The sequence below is a fragment of the Rhea americana genome, unplaced genomic scaffold, assembly GCF_003343005.1.
Source record: "Rhea americana isolate MKP2758 unplaced genomic scaffold, rheAme1 scaffold_15, whole genome shotgun sequence".
Classification (NCBI taxonomy): Eukaryota; Metazoa; Chordata; class Aves; order Rheiformes; family Rheidae; genus Rhea; species Rhea americana.
The window spans coordinates 1,859,958-1,883,291 of record NW_028185594.1 but is presented as its reverse complement, the minus strand read 5'-3'; the positions used below and the strand labels follow the sequence as shown (position 1 = coordinate 1,883,291).

The 23,334-nt window shown below is 41.9% G+C and overlaps 1 protein-coding gene across 2 annotated transcripts in view; it reads left to right on the top strand.

Moving 5' to 3' along the window:
* The window catches only part of CPS1 (carbamoyl-phosphate synthase 1), a 94,675-nt gene that overhangs the window by 14,801 nt on the left and 56,540 nt on the right, over positions 1-23,334 (top strand). For both annotated transcript variants that reach the window (XM_085299303.1, XM_085299302.1), the window contains exons 5-16: positions 226-282; positions 3,330-3,422; positions 7,117-7,206; positions 8,301-8,429; positions 9,024-9,130; positions 9,542-9,683; positions 12,270-12,347; positions 13,937-14,035; positions 14,731-14,826; positions 19,283-19,472; positions 20,072-20,229; positions 20,990-21,118. In XM_085299303.1, the coding sequence (XP_085155429.1) occupies positions 226-282; positions 3,330-3,422; positions 7,117-7,206; positions 8,301-8,429; positions 9,024-9,130; positions 9,542-9,683; positions 12,270-12,347; positions 13,937-14,035; positions 14,731-14,826; positions 19,283-19,472; positions 20,072-20,229; positions 20,990-21,118 (1,368 nt within the window). The remainder of the gene's footprint in view (positions 1-225; positions 283-3,329; positions 3,423-7,116; positions 7,207-8,300; positions 8,430-9,023; positions 9,131-9,541; positions 9,684-12,269; positions 12,348-13,936; positions 14,036-14,730; positions 14,827-19,282; positions 19,473-20,071; positions 20,230-20,989; positions 21,119-23,334) is intronic.

The window sequence follows — 23,334 nt, the reverse complement described above, 5'->3', positions numbered from 1 at the left end:
CTATGCTTTTTAGTGCAGAAACTAGAAGATTTCGAGAAGAAATCTATTTATGAGTGAGAATAGGGACAAGTATGCGGGGAAAAAAAATAATAGGTAGTAAAGCTGCTAAGAGCTAGTGCTCCCTAACCAAGGATGTGCTTTTGTGAGCAAAGTGATCTTGGCTGCTCAGTTCCTCGGTCTGAACTGCTTGTTCTCCAACTTGCTCTTCTCTAATGTTTCCTTTAGGTGCCTGCTCTGTATGGGATTGACACCAGAATGCTATCCAAATTAATTAGAGACAAGGTATGATCCCCTTCCCTTGCTCGAGGTGCATTAAACTGGTCATTACTGGACCCTTTTTCTGACATCGCAGCTGACTGGGGTAGCAGTAGTAGCTGCTGGGTTGCCTTGACCTCAAGGTGCTGCTCAGATGCTCATGCTCTTCCAAAGGCTCTGTGTCTTGTGTACGGCTGTGGCACTGTTTATATCCCACGGATCTCCCTCTCCTTGGCTCTGTTCCAGGTTTCCTCTTCTATGTATGTGAGCCAGCGCAAGCTGATTTAAGTGACAGGCGTCAGGTAGATGTGCAGACACTCAGAGAGGCAGCAACGCTTCTGTGGGATTTTGTGCACATTAGTTTGTAGGCAGAACCAGCTCTGTTCAGCAGAAACTCCTCTGCTCCCTAGAGACATAAAGGAATGCTTACATTGACCTAAACTGGATTACTAACTCAGGCCAATTTTCCTTGCCTGAAGCAAGTTATTTTTTAATAGTCATTATTTTTTTCTGGTTCCTGAGAGCTGACAATTGAAGGACATGTGCAGGATTATGTTAGTGAATGGGGGTTAATGTTAAGGTACATTTTACATTGACTAAAACAGCGATCAAAGCCACTCTGAATATAAATTGTTGTGCCTCTGGGGTTCTTCCTTTGTAATAGATTATTTGAAGAAGCTCTTTTCCATTTTGTTTAGATGATCAATTTGCAATCTGCAGTCCAAACCCACACCCTCATTCATTTTGTGGAATAAAATATGAATGACCCAGTTTGAATAGAAGAATATATGCAGAAGTGAATTCTTATGGGAAGGTGGGAGGTTGTCTGGCTCTTAAACAGCAGACAAATGCACTACAATGTTTAGTTCAATGGAAAATGGCAGTACATTTTCTGCTTTCTTGATAGATGCCATTTAATGGATCATCATTCCTTTCACCCAAAGTAAATATACTTTCAATATTTATCCAGTAGCTTAGCAGACAGTGTATGGCAGCAAGGCACATTATATATAGAGAGAGAGTCCAGCGCAGGGCTATGAAGATGCTCGGAGGGCTGGAGCACCTGCCCTATGAGGAATGGCTGCAGGAGCTGGGCCTCTTCAGCCTGGGGAAGAGAAGACTGAGAGGGGATCTTATCAAGGTGCCTAAGTGCCTGAAGGGAGGGTGTCAAGGGGATRGGGACAAACTCTTTTCAGTTGTCCTGTGTGACAGAACAAGAGGCAACGGGCAAAAACTGAACCACAGGAGGCTCTGCCTGAACGTGAGGGGGAATTTCTTCACTGTCAGAGTGACAGGGCACTGGAGCAGGTTGCCCAGAGAAGATCTCCTTCTCTGGAGATCTTCAAGGCCCACCTGGATGCAGCCCTGTTTAACATGCTCTAGGTGACCCTGCTGAGCAGGGGGATTGGACTAGATGATTTCCAGAGGTCCCTTCCAACCTTACTGATTCTATGATACTGGGATTCTAGTGGTGTTGGTTTATGTTTTTTTAAAATGATGCACAATGTAACCTTTTCCCTCAGTCTTCTCAATCAGTGTTTTTTTTTGAGGGGGGGGAGGGGCGCATATTTCACTCCCTGCCCTTTTATAAATGGGGGGGAGGGCGTGTGAGAACAGGGCTTAATTGTGATAAATGCATAAATGAGCAGTAACTTGTTAAATCAGATTCTAGAGGTAGATGCGAGGTACCATTTCACTGAGTAACCCAGTGTCAAGGTAAGCCACAGAGTGCTTGGGAGTTGGCGAGGGCTTTGTCATCAGCTTTTGTTGGGCTGGCTTCAAGGGGAGGTAGGGTGTCAGCCACAATTAAGAGCAAAACTCTGCCTTTAAAACTTAACCCTAGTAGCACATAATGACAATGTTAGATCCTGGGTCTTTCTTGCYTTAGGGAAGTAGTAAGGATATTTGAGACAAGCACCAGTTTAGGGTAAGAATATTACCGTAAGAAGGGAATAATTCCTTCCCAGAGTCATAACCAGATGCTTTGGAGCGTGCTGTTTTTCCTCTGCACTGGCTCCTTCTAGCTCCAACTAGCCTTCCTTCCATGAATCTTCTACTTTCTTTCTGGGCAATGGTGGTAGCTGCAACCTGGAYGATACTTCACGTAGATCACCAGGCCTGCAGCATTGTTGCCTCGTTTGGTGCTGCCAATAAAGGAAACTTTCTAAGTTCTGTCTTGCTGAGGTCAGTGAACCAGTTTGCAGGCAGTACATATTACTCATGGAGGTATCAGTGAACCCATGAGCTGTCCCAGTGTGTATGTTAGTGTGATATCCACAGGGCAAGCTGCATTTAACATGTTTTTATCATTGCAGTGTGACGTATTGAAAAGGTGATCAGCAACCACTGACTTAGCTGTTTCACTTTTCCCTTCCCATCCTTGAAAGGTTTTTTATTGCCTGCCTTGTCCCACTGTTGAAGTAGTTAATCCAAGATTAATTCGCTTGATTTAAGAGTGGGGCAAAGCCAAAATGGGGAATTTCCACTGAGTAGTTTAATGGGCAAAAGATGGAGGARGACATGCTGGCAACTGCTGGCTTCTGTGGGTGATAAGAGCAGCAAAGAGCAGARCTTACTGGAGGTAATTTTTTTTTAATAGCTCATTCAGAAAACAGCTGTGCTGACCTGCCTCCCAAACAGCTTTTCTTTACAGTGGCTCTGCTGCCTTCCAGCTACCCGCAGTGGGTGGTGGAAGACCTCACAGAAGGCTTCCAAGCCAAAAAGCTGCAAGCTGCCTTGTGGATTGCTCCCAGACTTACAAAACAGGGATTTGGGGAGCTGAATTTTGATCCTCCTGGAAGACAACCCATTTTACTGTCACTAGACAGCTTGCCAAACTGCCTATTAACAGGTTTTACTGCTGGCAGTGCCTCTTCCCCAAGTGGAGGCTGTTTAAACAGCTTTTTGATACCAAGGAAAGCTTATAAACTTCTGAAGTTGCAGAAAGTGGTTATAAGCTGTCAAGAAACCATCTCCAAGCAGCTGTTCTAGTTCCTCTGCTTGTCATCACCTGCCATAGTATTCACAGCTGCTTCTTTGCTCATGCTTAGCTGTTTACTGTTGTATTTCCACAGGGCACTGTACTTGGGAAGATTGAATTTGAAGGTCAGCCTGTGGAGTTYGCAGACCCAAATAAGCAGAACTTAATTGCAGAAGTGTCAACCAAGGTGAGAACTTCTTCTGTAGTCCCAATGCTGCATGCTTTGAATATTAACTGCTTCCCATTTGCACAACAAATTGTCTATTTTGCCCAAACAAACAGTTTGGAGACCTTTTCTAAACTATGTACCTTTTTAGACCTTTAAAGGAGTGTGACCATAACATCGTCTTCCTAGAATCCCTGTCTTATCAGTAATCTGGGCTGACTTGTTTTGGTGCACAGTAGTTGCTTAGTTTCACTTACATAGTTACCATGAAGGCATATGGCACACTGGATGATGTATGCTGTGTTCTGGAAAGTGCAGGTGTAGACTTTTGCTGTCATCATAGGACCATTCATTCCCTCGTTAGGATCTTTAAGATCAATGGGACTCTGGAAGAGCTCTGCAAATGGTTGCTTGGGTACTTTTCCCCACATGAGCTGGTGTGTTAGTGGCATAAGTGAGAAACAGTCGTGAGCAGAATGGGCATTGAGCAAGTGGGAGTTTGAAGTGCAACCTGTGTCCACGCTTGGCTTTACATGGGCGACTAGCTGCCTGGAGCCATCTGACTCCGTAGGCTGCCTTGCAGATTTCAGCCTTGGGAATCTCACCAACTCATGCCAAGGTCTCCACTGTATTTCGAGTCAGGGCCTTGTTGCTGTGCGGAAGGATGGCAATTGCTGATTGAGATTTTTCATGATGTATGATTACAAGATGCAGGCGGAGCCATTTTCAGCAGTAAGTCAGCAATAGGTAAGGTTGCTGATGCTAAACTCTGCAATTACTAAGAGAGAATTACTCTAAAGACATTGCAAGTAGCATCTAAAAAGGAGATACAGTAAGATTAACAGAGCTTTCGTGATCTCGTTATGTTTATAACTTCATTTTATAGGCGTAAAAAGCAACATCACAAATAAAGCTGACAATGAAGTAAGCTGTTCAGTGTTGGTAATTACTGGACATGATAATCTATCTGTTACCAAACAGCTATTTTCATGTAAATTGGGATGCAGTAAAGCCAGGAATCTGTTTGTCAATTATACATTGGAAGTGACTGATTGATAACCCCCACCCCCAGATGCCGGTGGTGTAGGCTGTATTTGCTACAGGTGGGAGAATGTAGAAAGTTGCCGATGTTTTGGAGGAACTTTCAGCAGAGACTTATTTTGGTGTATGTGATGGTCAGCATCCCACCAGACAAGAGGTGTTGAAGCGTTTGAAGCTACTAGSTCACTTCTGTCTGGACATGCAGTCCGCTGTACTCTTTTCATTCCAGAGTTTTTCTTCTCAATGACTATTTGCTTGCAGCCTTCCCACGTCATATTTCCAGCCACTTTTAGACTCAAATTCTTTATGTTTGTTTATAGACTGTGCAGTAAGCAGATGAGGGAAATCCTTTGTCTTTGGAAGGAACATACTTAATAGGTCCCTGATCCAGTTCCCAGTCTGGTTTCCTGGCTATACRTAATTCTGGCCAAATGCTGGGGTCAGTGCTCTGCGATTCAGAGGCAGCATGAATATGAGAAGTGGTATGGGGAATGGATGTGAAGAGAACAACATCTAAAATCAGTCTCGCTGCTGAAGGAAATATGTTAACAAATCACAGTGTAAATAATTGGACAGAGGAAAGTTCTGAGATGAAAGTGATTAAAATAACTCAAGCAGTTTTCTTCCCTCTGACAATTAGAACAATCAAGGAGACCCCGTGAGGGTGATCTTTACTTYGTGGTTTTTCACAGATCTTCAAGTGTGGGTGCTGTGAGGAACTGAGGGCTCTCTTAAAGCCCTTTTAAAAAGGAAGGTGAATTTTTCTTAAGGGACTCTGGCACACAGTATCAGTTGCTTTCAGTGAGAACTGAGCAGCTCAGTTCCCTTGATACTTTTGAAGCGCAGTTCCCAGAAGCCAGAGGGCAGCAGGTGGAAGAAGAACTATATTGTTGTCAGTTCCACCATGGAAAAAAAAATCCATTTTTGTATTGGTGACCATGAAGGTGTTGTCGTATTTGCTTATCAAGGACAGCATGAGTCATATTAGAAGCCTTGAGGGATCTGTCAAGACTGAATTTCAGCAGAATTTCCATTCCATTCGTTCTTGAAAAAGGAACTGTAGCAACCTATAAATAAGTTGCCACCTACTTACAATGTGTGAACCACCAGATATGTTCTGATACAACCTCTGCTTTCAGCGTTACACAGCAGGAGTTGTGACAGCAGTGGTCACAACTACTGGCTCAGTGTAAGTCATGTACACTCAGAGGAGGATTGTGGACCATTGGCGGTTTGTGTGCTGCAGTCTGCAACCTTGTCGTGAAGGGAGGCAACTCCCCGTGTCCCATCTCTTCCTCCTTTGCTCCTGACACAGCAGTCAGTTACTCCAGATGGTGAGCAGAGCTGTCCTCACACAGGACGTGTTATCGTGCACATCATAAACATCTCTTGATCTCGATCTTTGAAGATAAAGGATCAAACAAAGATTAAATTAGGATAATGCAAAGGGAGGTGTTGTAATATCCTGCTAATAAACTTCATCTTGGGCTCCCCGTAGAGGAGATGCTTTTCTTTCTGGTTGGTGGTATTCCTTCAGTGAAAAGGTTATTTGTTACCTAGCACCAGGCAGAATGAGCATGAAGTTTAACATCTCTTCATAAGGCGGCCCAAGCAACCAAGGTGCCAAGGAAGCTGGTTAAAAAGGACTTACTTAGTGTTAAAAGAAAAAAAACAAAAACACTGGTGTGTTGAACAAGAGAATAGCCACTTTGGATGAAGTACAATCAGGAATATCAGCTTTCAGGAGCTAAGCTTAGCTTGGGGTAAGCACGGGGTGTTTTTTTGGTTTTGTTTTGGTTTTGTTCTTTTTTTTTTTCCTTTTTTTTTTTTTTTTTTTTTTTTTTTTTTTTTTTTTTTTTAAGAAGGAAGAAAGGTGCCTTGCCTGCTCATTGTCAAGGCCCGTATAACATACAGTAGTGATTTGACTTCCCCATCTTGCAGCCTTGTTTGGAACCAGTAGACAAGTGGCTGTACAAAGCAAGATGGTCTAGATTTGGGACTGAGGCAGATGGCCCATGATGGCAGTTTACATTGTACAGTTGAGTAAGGGGCAGAAACTGGAAGAGGAGGTGCCAAGAGAGGTATTGCCTGACACGTAAAACTCTCGGAGCCGTATAAACATGGGTCATGCTCATGGCAGATGACTGGTCTATACTGCTGTGATGCACCAGAGATCATAGAATATATCCAGCTGTGGTATATTTTGATCTTAATGTGACCAGAGGGTCAGAGTAGTCTTTAAATGTGATGGATCTTTAGCCAGTGCAAAGAGGTCTTGCTCCATTGGCATCGGCAGAAGGACTTCTCTTCAGCAGAGACTCTCTCCCAGTATATCTGGCATTTCTCTTGGACTTCAAAAATCTGTGAGAATTTGCTTGCTACTTCACTGGTAATGAGGTGAAGCACAGCAAAGAAGCTGTTGTCATTAGCTATGGAAACATCTGATGTTTTCAGGGATTGCTGTTACTGCTGTAAYTAATATATAGAGCAGCATTAAAGCTTCCACTTTCATAGAAAATGAAAGAAGCATTAATGGCTGGCATTTCTAGAGATTGTTAAGCAGCAGTTGCTTCATGTTAGTCAACAGTCATTCTGCTACCCATCCTCCCTGTGTTAGAGAAGGGTAATATATAATTTACAGCATAGTCTGTCTTTTTTCTAATCCTACCAACAGGAAATCAAAGTCTATGGTAGAGGGAATCCAATTAAAGTGGTAGCCGTTGACTGTGGGTTGAAGCACAACGTTATCCGTCTGCTGGTAAAGGTAGGTGAGTGCTTTATATCCTGCATCTCCTGCTTTGCTGTGGTATGAGCCTTGTCTGTGGGCTGTCCCCCACACCCAGTGTGTGCTCASTAGACCTTCATTCTACCAGGATATAGTCATTCTAGCAGCAGTTTAACTCCTAAAATGGGATACAATTTTGGGATGATTCCTGGGGACTGGATAATGTTTTCTGAGCTTCGTAGATAGTACCTGAGGTGGGGAGTAAGCGTACAGTAGCCTTTCAGCCATGAGAAAAACTGAAAGGTGAACTTAGAASAACAACATTGCAAATGAACAAATGAACATTGCAGATGAACAAACATTGCAAAAAAAAATTAACTTATTTTTGACAGTGAGGATTGTGAAAGGCTGAGACACAGAGGCCCGGAAAAGTTGTGGAGTCTCCATCCTTGGAGATGTTCAAAACTCAACTAAGCAGTGTCCTTGGCAACTTGATCTGAAGTTGAAGTTAGCCCTACTTTGAGCAGGAATCGGAGCAGATTACCTCCTGAGCTCTCTCCAGCTTAATTTATTATTTAATTCTATGATTCTGTGARAATGACTTCCTGTAGTGAAGCTTTAGTGGTCCTTGCTTTTCTGGCCAGGTAGGAGGAATGAAGGTGGTGTCCTCCCATTTTCTAGATGAATAGCTTTTCCTCATCTCCACTTTTAATTCATGTAAATGTTCATCTCATTTTTGATGTGCAGGACTCTTTTTCTAGCATGTCACAGAAGGAAGCTGTGARGCCCTAAGTTAGCAGTTAAAATGAGTGCACGGTGTAAGAGGGAACAAAATGGATGCATTTTATGTATGTACGTTTTTGTGTCCAGTTAGTAGCTTTTGATTCCATTAGTGAATTTCAGACAAACTTGACAAACACTGGTAAGATTAAAAAGTACTAAATTCTTACCATTTTGTGGAAGTAATCTGGACAGATAGTAGAGAGAAGCCTCATTATTATCCCTAATGAAGGAAAGGCTGAAATCTGATCTCAGCCTTTGTGGGACATCAGAGAATGGGAACAGCCTCCAGACTCAAATTCATTTGTTCAACTGCTCCCTCTATTGCTTGTTCCCCTCTATTTCTCTCCCAGCGAGGTGCAGAAGTGCATTTGGTTCCATGGGACCATGATTTCACCAGCATGGAGTATGATGGACTTTTAATTTCTGGAGGCCCGGGGGATCCAATGAAGGCCCAGGAGGTGATTCAGAATGTTAGAAAGGTACAGTGCAATAGCCACAGGCCAATTTTCTTATTTTCATTTATTCATGTGCCTGAAATCTRAACAGTTGGTTTCACTAACATGTTATGGACCATTTAGTCATTTCATGCGTCTGCCACATTCCTCATCTCTGTCTGCTGAGAGTTATGTTTCCAGACCAGTGGTTGCCATAGGGCTGCGCAGACCCTGATGAACAGTAATGAATATGAGCGTGAATACAACCATTACCTTACCAGTGCCTTGAAGCACCCTGTGGCCATTCAGCACCGCTGTCAGCTTATGAAAGAGCAGCGCTGTTTTCATGGTTGCTTCCATTTGAAATAATGTCATGCTCTAAATGGCACTGATACAAATTGCCATTGTTCGTTCCCCAGGAGCAGACCTGAGACATCAAGCTGTGCTCAGAGGTTTCCATTTAAAATGGAGAAGAGGAAACTTGCCTCCATATGCTTTTGCCACCTTGACTTCAGTCTTTTCCCAGGTCCATGTGACTGCTATGAGGGAACTGTGGGAGAGCTGGGCTTACTGCAGGGTTTATGCTGGAGCTGCTGAACAGAGGCACTTCAGTACCTCTTGAAAACCTTTTCATTTTAGGTCCTGGAGAGCAATCGCCCGGAGCCGTTGTTTGGAATCAGCATGGGCAGTCTAATCACTGGAATAGCAGCTGGAGCTACTTCCTACAAGATGCAGATGGCCAACAGGTGCGGCAGCACTGCAACTTCTCAGAGCCCTCACACACTGGCTCAGCATTGCAAAATGCCACAGAGCAGCAATACTTTGCTTCTGAACTGCGTTACGAGGAGCTAGTATGGCAGTAACATTACTTCATTCCAGACATCTTCCTTGCCTTAAATTTAAGCTGCGTTGTTGTGCATTGCTTTTTTCGAGGATGCTTTGAAAGTATTTGTTCTAACTTGTCCCAATTAAACTGAAGGATAATGAAGTTTCTACTAGGATTTATCGTTTTGAGTGGCTACCAGTACTGTACAGCTGCTACTGAACTGCTGTTGGTTTCCCCACAGCTATCAGCTGTTTGTAACTGTGGCGTTTGGACACATTCTGCACTTCCTTCCCCTGTCCTCTGACCCTTTCATTCCCCACTTCTCTTTCAGAGGGCAGAACCAGCCTGTTCTGAGTGTGGTGAATGGACGGGCTGTTATCACTGCCCAGAACCATGGTTATGCCATTGACAGCTCTACCCTCCCACCTGGCTGGAAACCTCTTTTTGTGAATGCCAATGATCAAACAAATGAGGTGAGCACATGCTTTCTAGATACCTACACATCACAACCTTTAGAGAGTGAAGACTATCTCCCCTTTATTTCATCCCCTGGAAGCTTGCTGTAGGGTTACAACTMGTCATCAGGATTAAACTTGATGATCTGATTATCTCCTTTATGGGGACTTGCCTTACAGCCCCMAAAGGAATGAACCATTGTCAGTGTTCTTCATACTAGCCCAACATATTGGATCATGGCGAGGACTTCATGATTTCCCTTGAAGAGCTGCACTAATAACTTCTGTGACTTCCCGGCTGGTAGTGGTGCTCACTCCTTTGTCGTTGTCTTTACAGTTAGTGCCACAGGGACACTAATCTATGCTACTGTCTTGTGTTGGCTTCTATTTTGCCCAGCATAGAAAAGGAAAATTATTACAGTCTGATTTGGTCTGTTAACATAGAATTCCAGAAACTAAAGGTCAGGAATTAAATTTCCTCCTATGATCAATAGAAAGGGGTAGTTGCCTCTTGAGAACAACTTAGAAGATATATGATAGAGACTTCTTGTCATGTGTCCTCCAAGTAAAAAACAAAAACAAAAAACAAAAGCCTTGGCCTTGGGAGGTTCACAACTGAACAAGGAAAAACATAGGAAGAAAACGGTATCCCATAGCTCAGATTTGACAAGGTCAGGTAGTCAGATAAATCTCAGGCTTTGTAATTGCCCATTTTAAGTCTTGACCGTTAAGCCTAGCTGCTGTGCAAGTCTGTAAGGTCTTGTTATTTATCAGAATAGCGCTGAAAATAAGATGTTTTTAAAACTAATTTTCCTGATGGGAGTATGCCTCTGTATAATTTGGTATAAGTGCCCCGCATCGAGTCTTTTAGRTTGAACAGTGCTGTTCTGGCATATTCTGGCTATGCTTTGCAGGAACAGCAACTTCCAGCTGATGTTTTTAGAGCAAGTTTGTTGTTTGCCACTTGGTGGTGTTTTCATCTGTACAGACCTGTCTAAACAGAGACAAAAATTACTAAACAAGATCTTAATACAAAAAGTGTACAACTATTCGGCTCAACTTTTGAAGTGAGTTTGCTTTGGCTGTGTTGACAAACTGAATCCTTCCATCCCCAGGCCTTTCATGTTTGCTTTTGCTGGCGACTGGAGGTAAGTATGATGGTAAGTATGATTGATGCGGATTTGGTGCTGACAGATATGGTCCTTTAGCTCACAGAAGAGAACGTCATGCTTCTAGATCCAAAGGACTTAAGTCTCATGTCATCACCCGATTTATGCAGAAGCACCATCATACTTACTCCAATCACCAGCTAAAGCAAAGGACTCTATCTGTCAGCACCAAATCAGCATCAATCTCATAAACTTCCGTAAGTTGTCTGTATGTGGGAGAGGGACAAGGAGCAAYGTTGGTTTAGCATGGGATGTACAGACAGGAACAAGGTTGGATGGGCTGTCATGTGTAGTTTGTTGCGTTCCTCTACTTGGAAAAGAGGAGGCATTTCCTGGGCCTGACTGGACCAATCACAGCTGGGCAGGACCAACACAAGTTTCCAAATCCTCACAAGATAAGGTGTGAATATTTTAAAAGGTGTTTTTAAGTAACTAGAAATAACATGAACATTCAGAGAAAATGTGACAGGCTGATGACATTCTTCCCTTGGAGGGCAGTAGCTTGTACCATAATGGATCAGCTGTGGTGAGGAACTCATCTCTCATCCCTGTCCTATTCCAGCATCCCACCCTACAACTCTGAATGGCGCTGTTGCACTACAGCAGCTGCTGGGACTCTGTTGTCCCTCCTTATAGGGAAGCAAGTTGTATCGGAGAAGTATTTTCCTGTATTCCATCTTGTGGAAATTCTCCATCTGCATCTGGAACCGGGGGCCATTGGCAGTGGCAGGATTGTTTCCCTGTGGACCATACTGCTTGATGCTGTCAGGCCACAGAAATGAGCAATCTGATTCTCCTGGCTTCAAGTGAAGCTTCAAGCAGCATATCACCTTAGATCCTTCAGAGCTATTGTTCGTCCAGAGCAGTGGTCCTGCTTTGTCACATACCTGAAAATAGGTGAAGGAAGACATTGGTGAGGCTCTGTGTCAGCATTTAAAGTGAGTTATGGAAGGCTGAAGTAAAGAGCATGAGCAAATTTCATATCTCCTCCAACAGAACCAGCCAGATCAGGACAGTAAAACCAGTTCTATAACAGCCGCCTTCAAGGTGATGTCGTCTTGTTGTGTACATTTTTCTTCTTCACCTGGTCCAGTGTTAACTCTGGAAGGCGATTAGCAAATCTGCTCTGTGAAGCTCTTACAGTTTAATAGAGTTTGCTATGTAATGGCATCAATGCCTTCATTTTGCTTCTCAGCCACGCACAGTCCGGTGTGTTGCACAGGTTCACACTTGGAGTGTTAGCAAAAGAGCAAGAGGCTCTTTGACTTACCAGATAAGTTGTTTGAAGACTGGGAATGAAATGAGTTTCAACTTGGCAGCCCCTAAATTAATCACAGTCCCCTGGCCTTTAGTACATACAGGGGTAAGTACTCGCTTTCTATTCTCTTGCCTGTTAGCAAGGAGGTGTCTAAGACAATTGTTTTGATTTCTGCAGGGAATTATGCACGAGACCAAACCAATTTTCACAGCGCAGTTCTACCCAGAGGCAAGTCCAGGGCCAACAGACACAGAGGTACTGTACGGGGATTGATCTGRGTTTGCTTTGAGATGGTTTGTAGACTATAGATATATATTAGCTAAGGTGAAAAGTCTTTATGTTGTGATTGTCCTAAGTCTTGTTTTTAGAAAAGTCAGGATCCTAAAAGAGAGTGTAGCCATGCAAGGGCTCGTGCCTGCTTAGCTTGATCCGTAGCTAATTATAAGGAGCAGCAAGGCGTCTATTGACTTCTGTGTGCTCTGGATCAGTGACTCCATTCATATGACTTGTATGCTTTGAGTCCTGGTGGGATTATTTGTGTGTTGGAAGTTATTGAAGTGTTTAAGCCTTCACAGAATCAGGCTCAAGTCTCTTGTAGTTGAGGTGGTTGTAAGAGGAAAAAGAATCTATCTTATAGGAAAAAAAAAAATACCAACCAGATGCTTTGTAATAAAATCATTGACTTTCTAATACATTTTAGTTCCAATTTCAAATATAATAATTGCTGTAGAGTTATGTAAATGAATTCACACTTCCTCACTCTTGTTCTCCTAAGTGAAATGAAATTTTAATCCCCCATCTGTGACTTTGCACAAATTCTATAGCAATAGCAACTGGTTGTGTAGTCACAGAGTATGACTAAGCAGCAGCAGGGGATGTGGAAGGCAGGGAAGGCATGTCTGAATGTAAATACACTATTTAGCATTTCTTGAGAAAGCAAGCTTGAAGAATGCTTAGAAGTGATTTATTTTAATCTTGATATTGTTGATTAAGCCTACAAGTAAATCTCTAGATATCAAGAAGTTTCGTACCAGTCTGATTGACTTGTGTTTTTGAATTCTTTTAAATTCACCCTCAGCTATGTGTTTTCCCAGCCATGGCACACTTCAGCTGCTTGAATGGGTTTGGTAAACATCTTGCCTATCCTGCCAGACCTGCAGGATCTATTCTTACTYCTAGTACTAGGTGATTGCCTGCAACCAGCCTCAGGAGCCATATGGGCAGAAGCTTTGCACACTCAGAGCTGGGTGCAGCTGGAGCCTCCCCTGGCTGCTTGTGGCTGCCTGCACACCAGTGAGGGTCGCGCTGCCTCCTGTGCCTGGTGCTTGGTTGGCTGTGAGGCAGGCAGTGTGGGCAGGAGGCACATGGAAGCTGAAGAGAAGTTTTCTCCCATCTGCTCTGGAGCCTCCTCTGGAGGACAATACTGATCTAGTGCCACTGACATATAGATACACCTATTCAGATCCCAGCTCAGTAGCAGGCTTCATTCCATGTAGTTCCCTTGATCTAGTTAAGTGTATGGTCTTCTGATTTTTAACTTTYAATGCACAGTCATTTATTACACTGTCAGCTGTATATGAGCAGAGCACACAAACGTGATTTATATGTGTTTTCTCCCTGATACGACCTCACTTTCTTGAGTGCCGCTTTGTCAGGTATGTCAGAAGTCATTAAATAGATTTCAGATTTGTTCCCCGTCTTCTCTGATGGTGTAAATACACATCCTAAAGGAAGCAGAGCAGAGCTGATGACTTTAGTTCTTCAGTGGCCTGTTTTGTCCTTCTTTGCTTGGTATTTATTTAGTTCCACTTTGGGAATTAAATACATGTGTTTGTTTTTCCTAGTTCCTCTTTGATTCATTTATGTCACTGGTTAAGAAAGAGAAAGGCACCAGCATTGCCTCGGTCCTGCCCAAGGCTGGAGCGACAGCTTCCAGGGTGGAGGTCAGTGTACAGATACTCGTTATTCCTGCATGTCAGTTAGGCTAGAAACTGTTAAATCCTACTGAGCCCAGGATGCRAAATACATAGCCTGAAAAACTTACCGGGGATGACAAAGACAGGCTTCCCATACAAAAACCGTTAGATCTTTCTACCTATCTCATAGTCATCAGGTCTCTCTTGTTGTGTTATTAACTTGAGGAGGTTTTAAGATCTGACATTTCATATATTTTACTTTGTAGTCCTCCCAAGAAAGGAGCCCTCCTAACATATATAAGGTGTCCTGGAATAATCTGGCCGTGAGAGTTTGCCAGCAGCTTAATACTGATACTCTGTTGCTTAGCAAATAAGTCTGGAATTCCTAGTATGAGATGAATTTCATACAGTTTTACTATCTTAGAAAGCAGCTGGACTTCATGGGCAACYAGACTGAGGCATAGTTGTCTATAAGCACATGATACAATTAGCACATTTATTGTATGCCTTATGCATAAGTCATGTGTTTCTCTAACCAGCTATGCAGGGGAGAGGTTCAGTAGAACTATTCTTGGAAGTAAAATTGCAGTGTTTTTGAAGGTGACTCTTCTTCACTTCTAGAACTTGTTTTGTAATTTGAAGCTGTTCTGTGCTGCGCAGGCTGTTCATTCCCACCACTGTGGGAAACATGCTGACTGTTTCATACCATTTTGCACTTCTAGGTCTCCAAAGTTCTCCTCCTAGGATCTGGGGGTCTGTCGATTGGTCAGGCAGGGGAATTTGATTACTCTGGATCCCAGGCTGTGAAAGCCATGAAGGTGAGAGGATACTCTGAAAATGTTAGTCTAATTTAATTTTACTTTCCCTTCTCGTAACTTAACTATGATCATCCAGCTGTCACTGAGGCGGGGAAGCTAGTGAGAATTAATGACTGTAGGTAAATCTGACTGTTTTCTTCTGTTTGTGAATTTCTTGGTTGAGTGATCTGAGTTAACTACTCAGAATTATCTACCAGAGAGAAATTTCCTTGAGTTTGCATTGCAGTCTTTAAGCAGTTTGTTATTTGTGAAGGGTGACTGGTCACTCTAGGCTTGTCATATTGTCCTGTGTTCTGGTCGAACGAACGTAGATGAAGAGGAATATGGTCAGCAACATCAGAGCTGAAAGTACTGAAACTTTTGTGGCATGCAGACATACTGCAAGGCAGAATATTGAAAAAGGCTGAACTGTTAACTGCTATCAAGACCGACATGCACAAGATTTTGAGCCTCTTACCAAGATACTTTTTGTAAAGGTTGAGATATGTATACACACACACACACACACATATATATATATACACACACATATATACACACACACACACACACATATATATATATATTAAATAGGATAAAATTTTTAAAGTTCATATATATTCTAACCTTTGTTCCCAGAATAGATTCATAATTTTAAAAGGAAAAAATGAAAAAAATTGTTCCTTGGGATGAATTTTGTCCTGTAAACTTACTGCCCAGTTTTTGCTGTTCCTTTTCTGAAGATTGTAGGTATTTATGCTTACTGGCATGAGCAAAAGTGCGTGTGTACTCCTGCATGTGCCTGAGAAATGCATGCTTTTGAGGAGATGCACGTTTTACTTGCAGCCCCCTGCATAGTCAACATGTGTCATGGGTTTTCTGCATGCCATTCCTAAGTGAATGCATAGTGCAGTTAGGTCCTTATGTGGAAAGGCTCATCTCCAGCTCTGGCTGTTTCATGCTGCGAAAGTACAAAGCCTCTAGAAAGGTTGCTAGGAGAAGAACTCATGCTAGGAGAGGGGGTGGCAGAAGGACATCAGTATTCCTGCAATAGGGTTACCGTTGGTAACGTAACAGTGGCGTGGCAAGATGTGATTGTTGTCTAACCTCATGTGAAGGAGGAGGAGAGCTTGCAGAACTGTCACAGATCCAGAACAGATGCAGCAACCTCTTTCAGACAAGTTGAAGATTGCGAGCAGTTCTGCGACCAGTCCTGCTTGAGTCAGGCCCACTCTGTTCCTGTGCTGACTGTGGAGTTAGCAACAGGAAAAGTCAGTTAGAGTAATCTTAAAATTAATCTGAGGTAGGTCAGGGTTGAATCTCAGTCTTACAACACATCTGGTATTGCATTTGCTTTGTTTGTGTTCTGTGTTGATATTGCTAGCTACTAGTTTGAAGTAGCCACATCGTAAAGAAGACAAGGACGAATTAGGAGTGGATGATGCCAGAGTTGGTGAGCACAGATAACAGAGTTGGAGAGAAGGCCTCTCTCTTGCCTTCGTTTTCTCTTTTGTCCTTCAAACTCAGCTCCAGTTTCTGGAATAGAAAGTGTTTTTTTTTTTTTTTTTTTTTTTTTTTTAAATGATAAATCTCTCCAGCTTGATCTTCCACACTGCCCTTTTCCTTCCTGTGGCCACCAGCCAGCTGCTCTGATCTGCAGGCTCATCAGCCATTCCAGCGGCAGCACTTGCTCTTCCTGACCTTGCCTCTGGCAGTGTGATTTACAGCTGCATGCAGGAGAGGAGGCAGTTGGCCAGTGGCTGCCAAGGGAAAGCTGCAGAGCGTGGATGGGAGACAACAGGGACAGTTAATAGGAGACAAAAGAGATTTCTTTCCTCTTAGACTTTTCTATTTTTTTTCTTCTTTTAAATAGTCAATATCGATTCTTACTGCTGGGCATTCTGCTTCCCTGTGCTACTTTCTCTTCTTCCTAGTCTGTTAGGCCCCAGTGCATTTTAAGACAAGTGCTGTTGTTTGCATTTAGTCCTATACAGTTAAGTGTGTACCTCTTTTTAAGAGTAAAACCCTTGAGAAGCTGGGCCTCCCCCGGACAGTGGATTTTTATTTGCGAGAATATTCATGAGAGGCAGGAACAACCCCTGAACAGCAGGGCCTGAGAGCATCTGTGGATAACAGAGACCGGCTCATGGTCATGTGAAATGTCTTCTTGCTTACTTGCTTTGGGGATTCTCCCAACTGTTCTGAATATAGGTGGGTATTATACCAAAAGAGGGATGGAGCCCTCCTGGAGTGTTATTAATTCATTGTTTTGATTAAGTTTTGACAAAGATCTCCAATGAGGATGGGGGATCATCACACAGATTGTTGTGAACATATAAAACAACAAAAAAAAAAGTTGAAGAAAAGAGTTGTATGGGCAAACAAATGTAAAATCCAGCATCCCAAACAAATGGGCCTGTGAACACAGTATCAGTAAAATGTATCTCTTAGCACAGTGGGCATTAATTCTACGCGTTAATTATTTTCCTTATTGCTGCCAACTGGTTCTTAAGACACCTTGCCCCAGGTAAGCAGGAAAGCAAGGGCTGAGATGTGCGACTACTCCAGCTCATTGGAAAGTGATGTTCCTTCCCCCTCCTCTTTCATTACAACAAAAATAAAATCATGAATTTCTGAGTACATTTGTCAGAGAAGCTTGTTTTGATCAGAAGACTGTCCTTCTCCCTCTGCACTGCCATGAAAATTACCCAGTTTTGGGGTTTTAGAGAAATCACTCCACGTTTTCCATAACAGTTTAATCTCTTCTTTTCCTGCCCTGCTCCACACATGTCCAAGGAAAGCACATTTTTCTATTCAGTAAAAAATCCAACTTACCATGAGAAAGTGTCAGAAATTTATGGCCAATTTTTAAAGTGTTATCTTAAGTTATTAAAGGAAAGTGAAGAATTTAATTCAGTGTCTGAAGTCGGTAGGCAGAGAGAACATTGTTAAGAATCTGAGCTATGTGTTTGTTCCCCCAAACAGTTGGTTAAACAATCCCAAATTTGAACCAAACACAAAAAAAGTCCTGTGGTGTTTTCGTATTGTTGGTGAACTAAGGAAAAATAGCAAGTTCCGTACATGGTCCCATAACGCTCCCGTAGCATTTGCTTGGGGAATGGCTGACCTCAGCCCACCAACTCTCTTCCTGTTTGGTTTTTATTTATTTATTTATTTTGTTACCATTTCTGATTACAGTTCCTGTTTGTTCTGAAGCTTTCCATAATTGTTTTTTATCCTGCTCTCTTTCCATGTAGTTAATCCTTTCTCTTGAAACGTATTTTACATCTATAGTTAGCATTGTTTGCAAAGGATTTGCTTATTCGTGGAAGCTTACTGTCTTATAAGAAGTTGATGGAGATGAGAATAAATTCCCATAAAAATCAGGTCACAATCTTTTCACTTTCCAATGCACCTTTTCATAAAGCAGTAACTAACTGTTCTTTATCCGTCTGTGCTTGACGTGTTTTTAAGGTTGGCCACATTCTACTCTCATTGTTATAAGCCAAACTTAGTTAGCTTTCTCATTACCCAGTAGTACTTCAAGAGAGAAGAGAGTCGATTAATCTCAGCTCTGCCTTAAATTTTTGCATTAATGAGCAAATTGGAGTGAAATTCTACCTGTAGCTGGGAGGGTGGCAAAACTCACAGGTATAGCAGGAGGCAGATTATAAACTTTAGTTTCTCTTTCTCTCACAGATGAGAAATTGAGATAAATAATGTAGGTTTTTTGTCTAACCTTTGCCTTGCACATAGAGGCAGACTCCATCTTTTATTATATACAGTATCAAATAAAAAGATTTGGGAGAAGGTTTTTAAATGTTATTTAAAGTTACTTAAGCATTACTTTTAACATAACTGTGAGAGATCTTCTTCAAGTCTTTCTGAGTGTACAAAAAGAGATCTCAGACTAGTATAGATTTTTTTTGCTGTCATCTTCTGTATAAGTGGGGGTGATAACACTAGGAAAATTAAAGTCTCTTTCTGGAAAATCTGAAAATGTATTCTTGTACTTTTACTAGTGGGTACAAAAATTAGAGAGCTATTGAGATACTCATGATCAAAGAGCTATTGCTTGACAAGAAAAGATAGTTTTTGATTAAAATTATTTTGTTTTGTCATTTTTGTCTGACTTCCAAGAGAAATACAACATAGATGATTATGCTGATGTGTCTCCCAGTCTCCTCYGTGTAACTTCTGAACATATTAAACAATTTTAACCAAATTTTTGAGTTGGGTGGGAATCTCCATTTCCTCGAGTTTCACAAAAGTAGAGGACAAAAGGAAAGAATCAGTGTCTTACTGGTCTGTTACAGGATACCAGAAGTCCATTATGGGAGGAAGCCGTAAGGAACCAGGCTTTCTAAATTCCTCTGTTGGTAGCATTGGTTGTTGAAGGCCATCTCCTTGCTGCTGATAATGCTATTAGCTCTTTTTCCACATGTACCTACATTTAATGCAGACTTTCATTTTTCAGGAAGAGAATGTGAAAATCATTCTTATGAATCCCAATATTGCTTCAGTGCAGACCAATGAGACTGGCTTAAAGCAAGCTGATGCTGTCTACTTCCTTCCTATCACTCCACACTTTGTTACGGAGGTCATCAAGGCTGAGCGGCCTGATGGATTAATTCTGGGCATGGGTGGCCAGACAGCTCTCAACTGTGGTAGGTACAGCACAGGCACCTCKGCTCTCCTTGCAGCTGAACTTGTTGCTTTCATCGCTTGCTCAGCAGACTTCATTTCTACTGAAACGTGAGACCCATGCGTCCAGTACATTGCCTGGGTTACCAAGGGGAGTGACTGTGGGCCAATGAGTAATTGTTAAGCTGTGAACATCATATCTAATGGCTATTTTTGATAGTTAAAAGTAATTTGGGTATTCTGCTTTGCAGCTTAAGTCTGTGTTATCATAGCTGGATTGGGGGTATTCTAACTATAAGTAGTGATCTAATGAGTGAACACCTTGAGGTAGAGACCAAAATGGAAAGCTGGCTGCGTTTAGCTCCTTGCAGCATTATCCAATAACACTGATTTGCTTTGAATTGAGGATGATGACCAAACAGTAACTTCACCTCTAGTGCCAGGTTTCATAAATTTTAGGCCAGAAAYTTTCACTTTATGGCTCTTGAGTTTTAATACTGAGAAATAGTAAAATTATATGTTGATGAGGCCAGGCAAGCAGTCAGCTAGTCAGATATCTTCTGGATACTTTGTTCTTCATCCAGCCTCAGTCGTCAAAACTCTGGCTTTGCTCCTTCTGCAGGAGTGGAACTCTTCAAGCAAGGAGTGCTGCAAGAGTACGGTGTGAAGGTCCTAGGTACATCAGTTGAATCCATCATGGCTACAGAGGATAGACAGCTCTTTTCTGACAAATTGACTGAGCTGAATGAAAAGATTGCTCCTAGCTTTGCAGTGGAATCGGTAAATCAGACAATTTTGAATATGAAGTTACTGTTGCCTGTTTTAGTTATTAAAAAAAACTAGTTTTGTTAGTGAATGCTTAAGACGACTGTGGACACTGTAGCTTGTACACTTTCACCAGCACTCTACAGTGATTGATGTTGGTTCACAGTGATTCAGAATGGGTGAAAACGCAATTAGACACTTGGAAAGTCTAAGCTAATTTAACCACTGACAAGAARAGTGAATTAGAATGGGAACATAGCTGTGCTGTGGTACAAAAATATGTACCATTTCAGTGGCTACATTTTTTTTTTTCTGTTTTATCTTGCACAAGCTATATAGGCTTAGGATTTCAGATCCTTAAAGTCAGCACTACTGAAATCCCTCCTGAAGATGAAAGAGTGAAAAAGTAATTGGTTCAGTGGGAAGGCCTGTTTGAGTTTGGAGGAAACTCTTAAACAGAGATGTCTGTTGGAGGTGTTATTTGGTACTGTAGTCTGGGAAAGACAGACCAGGTAAGGACATTTCCTCAGGAAGTCGACATGTAACTTAAGAACAGAAGTCACTTCCTGGAGTCTGTGCTCCCATTTTCTGCTGTTTGGCAGAACCTTTGTTCTTTGTTCAATATTACAAAGCTGAGTTAATTTTTTTGTCTTATGTCTTCAGACAGAGTAGTGTCTTACTGATGAGATTTCCATTTAAACAAGCAAATGTGGTTGAAGACTGTTCAGCTTAGTCGTTATCATTGTCTTTGAAATGTATTCCCCTCTGCTTTAAGGTTGAAGATGCTTTGATGGCAGCGGAAAAGATCAGCTACCCCGTCATGATACGTTCTGCTTATGCGCTTGGTGGTCTGGGGTCAGGCATATGTCACGATAAGGAAAGTCTACGGGATCTTAGTATCAAAGTACGTCTGCAGTTGCAAACCATAGGAATGGAGYTAGGACCTCTGATTTTTAGATACTCTTCTCATAGTTAAAAACAGTAGAGGTTGTACATACGCTATGTTTGTCCCTAAAATGTTATCATGATAGCGTCTAATGTTCTCATAAATCTTGCTACTAACTTGGGTAATATAAATGATTAAATGACACATGAGTTAAATCAAAAATTAGTCATAAATTTGAGCAAATGTTTCAGTAATTTTGATCAAAAAAAGAAACATAGTAGACTCCTTTCACCTGCCTTCAGGAGTGAACAGTGCATGAAAGATGATCCAGGAGCTAAAACCTCTGAAAAGCTCATTGATAACATAATATCAGGGACAAAAGAGTGAAGAGGCTTGAGCCTCTGCTGTGTTTCCATCTAAATGTGGCATTTTTGCTGTGTTGAAAGCTCATGTAGAGATTTAACAGGACAGCACTTCAGAATTTTGGCATTGGCCAGCTGTCTCTGGCTAAGAAGTGACAGCTCTCTTTGTAAGGAATCAGGGACTGTTCTCTCCAAATTTGCTGAGAAAAATAAACAAGTAATTGCAGGGGGGTGAGAGCCTTTTTTCTGGCAAAAATGCTGAATTTTAGGAAAAGAATATCAAATTTTCTTTAAAAACTTTGTTTTTCTGTTTTTTCCTGATTTGCTGAGGTTCTTAAYCTTTCATGAATCTCTATAATGAAACACTGCTAATGTCAGCAAGAAGAGCTCTATGTGAAAATTACCTTTTTACATTCCCCTACATTGGGCCCAGAATTTGTCAGCAGAACAGCAGCGTACACAGTGCCGAACAAATTCCTGCTCGGGCAGTGTCTGTCCCAGGGATTCTTRGGGACAAGACAGACAGGAGCAGGAGAGAGGCAGTGAACATAATAACCCCATGTTATAGATTGATCGCTGAGGTTGAGAACACTACTTGCTCAAGCTTACACATTATCTTTGTTCAGAAAAAGSAGAAATTTACTCAGAGACTTTCTGAGTACAGCTGTCTGAAAGGTTGCTGTCATTTTTAAGTGGGAAATTTGGTTTTGATCAGCATTTCTTTCTGTTAACAAAAATGTTTTTCATAGAATCAGCAAGGTTGGAAGGGCCCTCTGATGATCATCCAGTCCAACCCCCCTGCTCAAGCAGGGTCACCTAGAGCACGTTAGACAGGGTTGCATCCAGGCGGGCCTTGAATATCTCCAGAGAAGGAGACTCCAYAACCTCTCTGGGCAACCTGCTCCAGTGCTCCGTCACTCTCACAGTGAAGAAATTCCCCGTCATGTTCAGGCAGAACTTCCTGTGGTTCAGTTTTTGCCCATTGCCTTTTCTCCTGTCACATGGGACAACRGAAAGGGAGTTTGTCCCCATCCCTTAATGTCTTGATTTCTCCCTGAAAAAATGTGAAGTAGCAACTCTTCGTAAACATTTTACTTTCTCTAAAGTTTTAGAGGTGGTGCAATTCATGTTTTTAGTAAAATACTCATGTTTCTGAAACCTCCATTTCTTTCTTCCAAAAGTCTGATTTGATTTTACTATTTGAGTAAAGATTTCATTTTTTCTCAAAAATGGTACTAAAGGAACTTCAACATTTTGAATAAAGARCAGTATTTCAAAACTCACAAGGTAAAATAACGTGAGTATTTTTGGATTAGTTTGACTCTTGGCTCTCAATTCCACAGTTCAGCGTAACCTTTGTTCTTTCCTTTTCAATTAAGAAGACGATCTGTAATATTTYTATGAATGAGATTTTCAAACACTGGACTTCAGGCATGACTGACTGGGTATGTAATTCAGATAACCGAACATCTGTAGGCATATCTTTTCATRGCACAGCCAGTTTAAGTAATCTGGCCTTGAGTTGATGTCTCTGAGTCTGCTTATCTTGAGTAGAGTACTGCAGGAGCAGCAGGGATTGCATTGCAGGCACAGCTGGGTATTGCCTTGCAGCACCTCCAGTTCCGCGTACGTTCAGTGAAGGGGACGGCTAGGCGGATGTGCAGTACCACTCCTCTAGCCCAGGCTTTTTTGCGCAAGTACGAAAAACCCCAACACATAAGGTGCTTGTCATCAGTGCTATAAACTTTGCTTAATTTCATCTCTCTCTCTCTTTTTTTTTTTTTTTTTTTTTTTTTTTTTTTTTTTTTTTTTTTTTTTTTTTTGTTGGTCTAGGATGTCTGGAGAGGTGCCATAGAACCTTAAATATGAGAA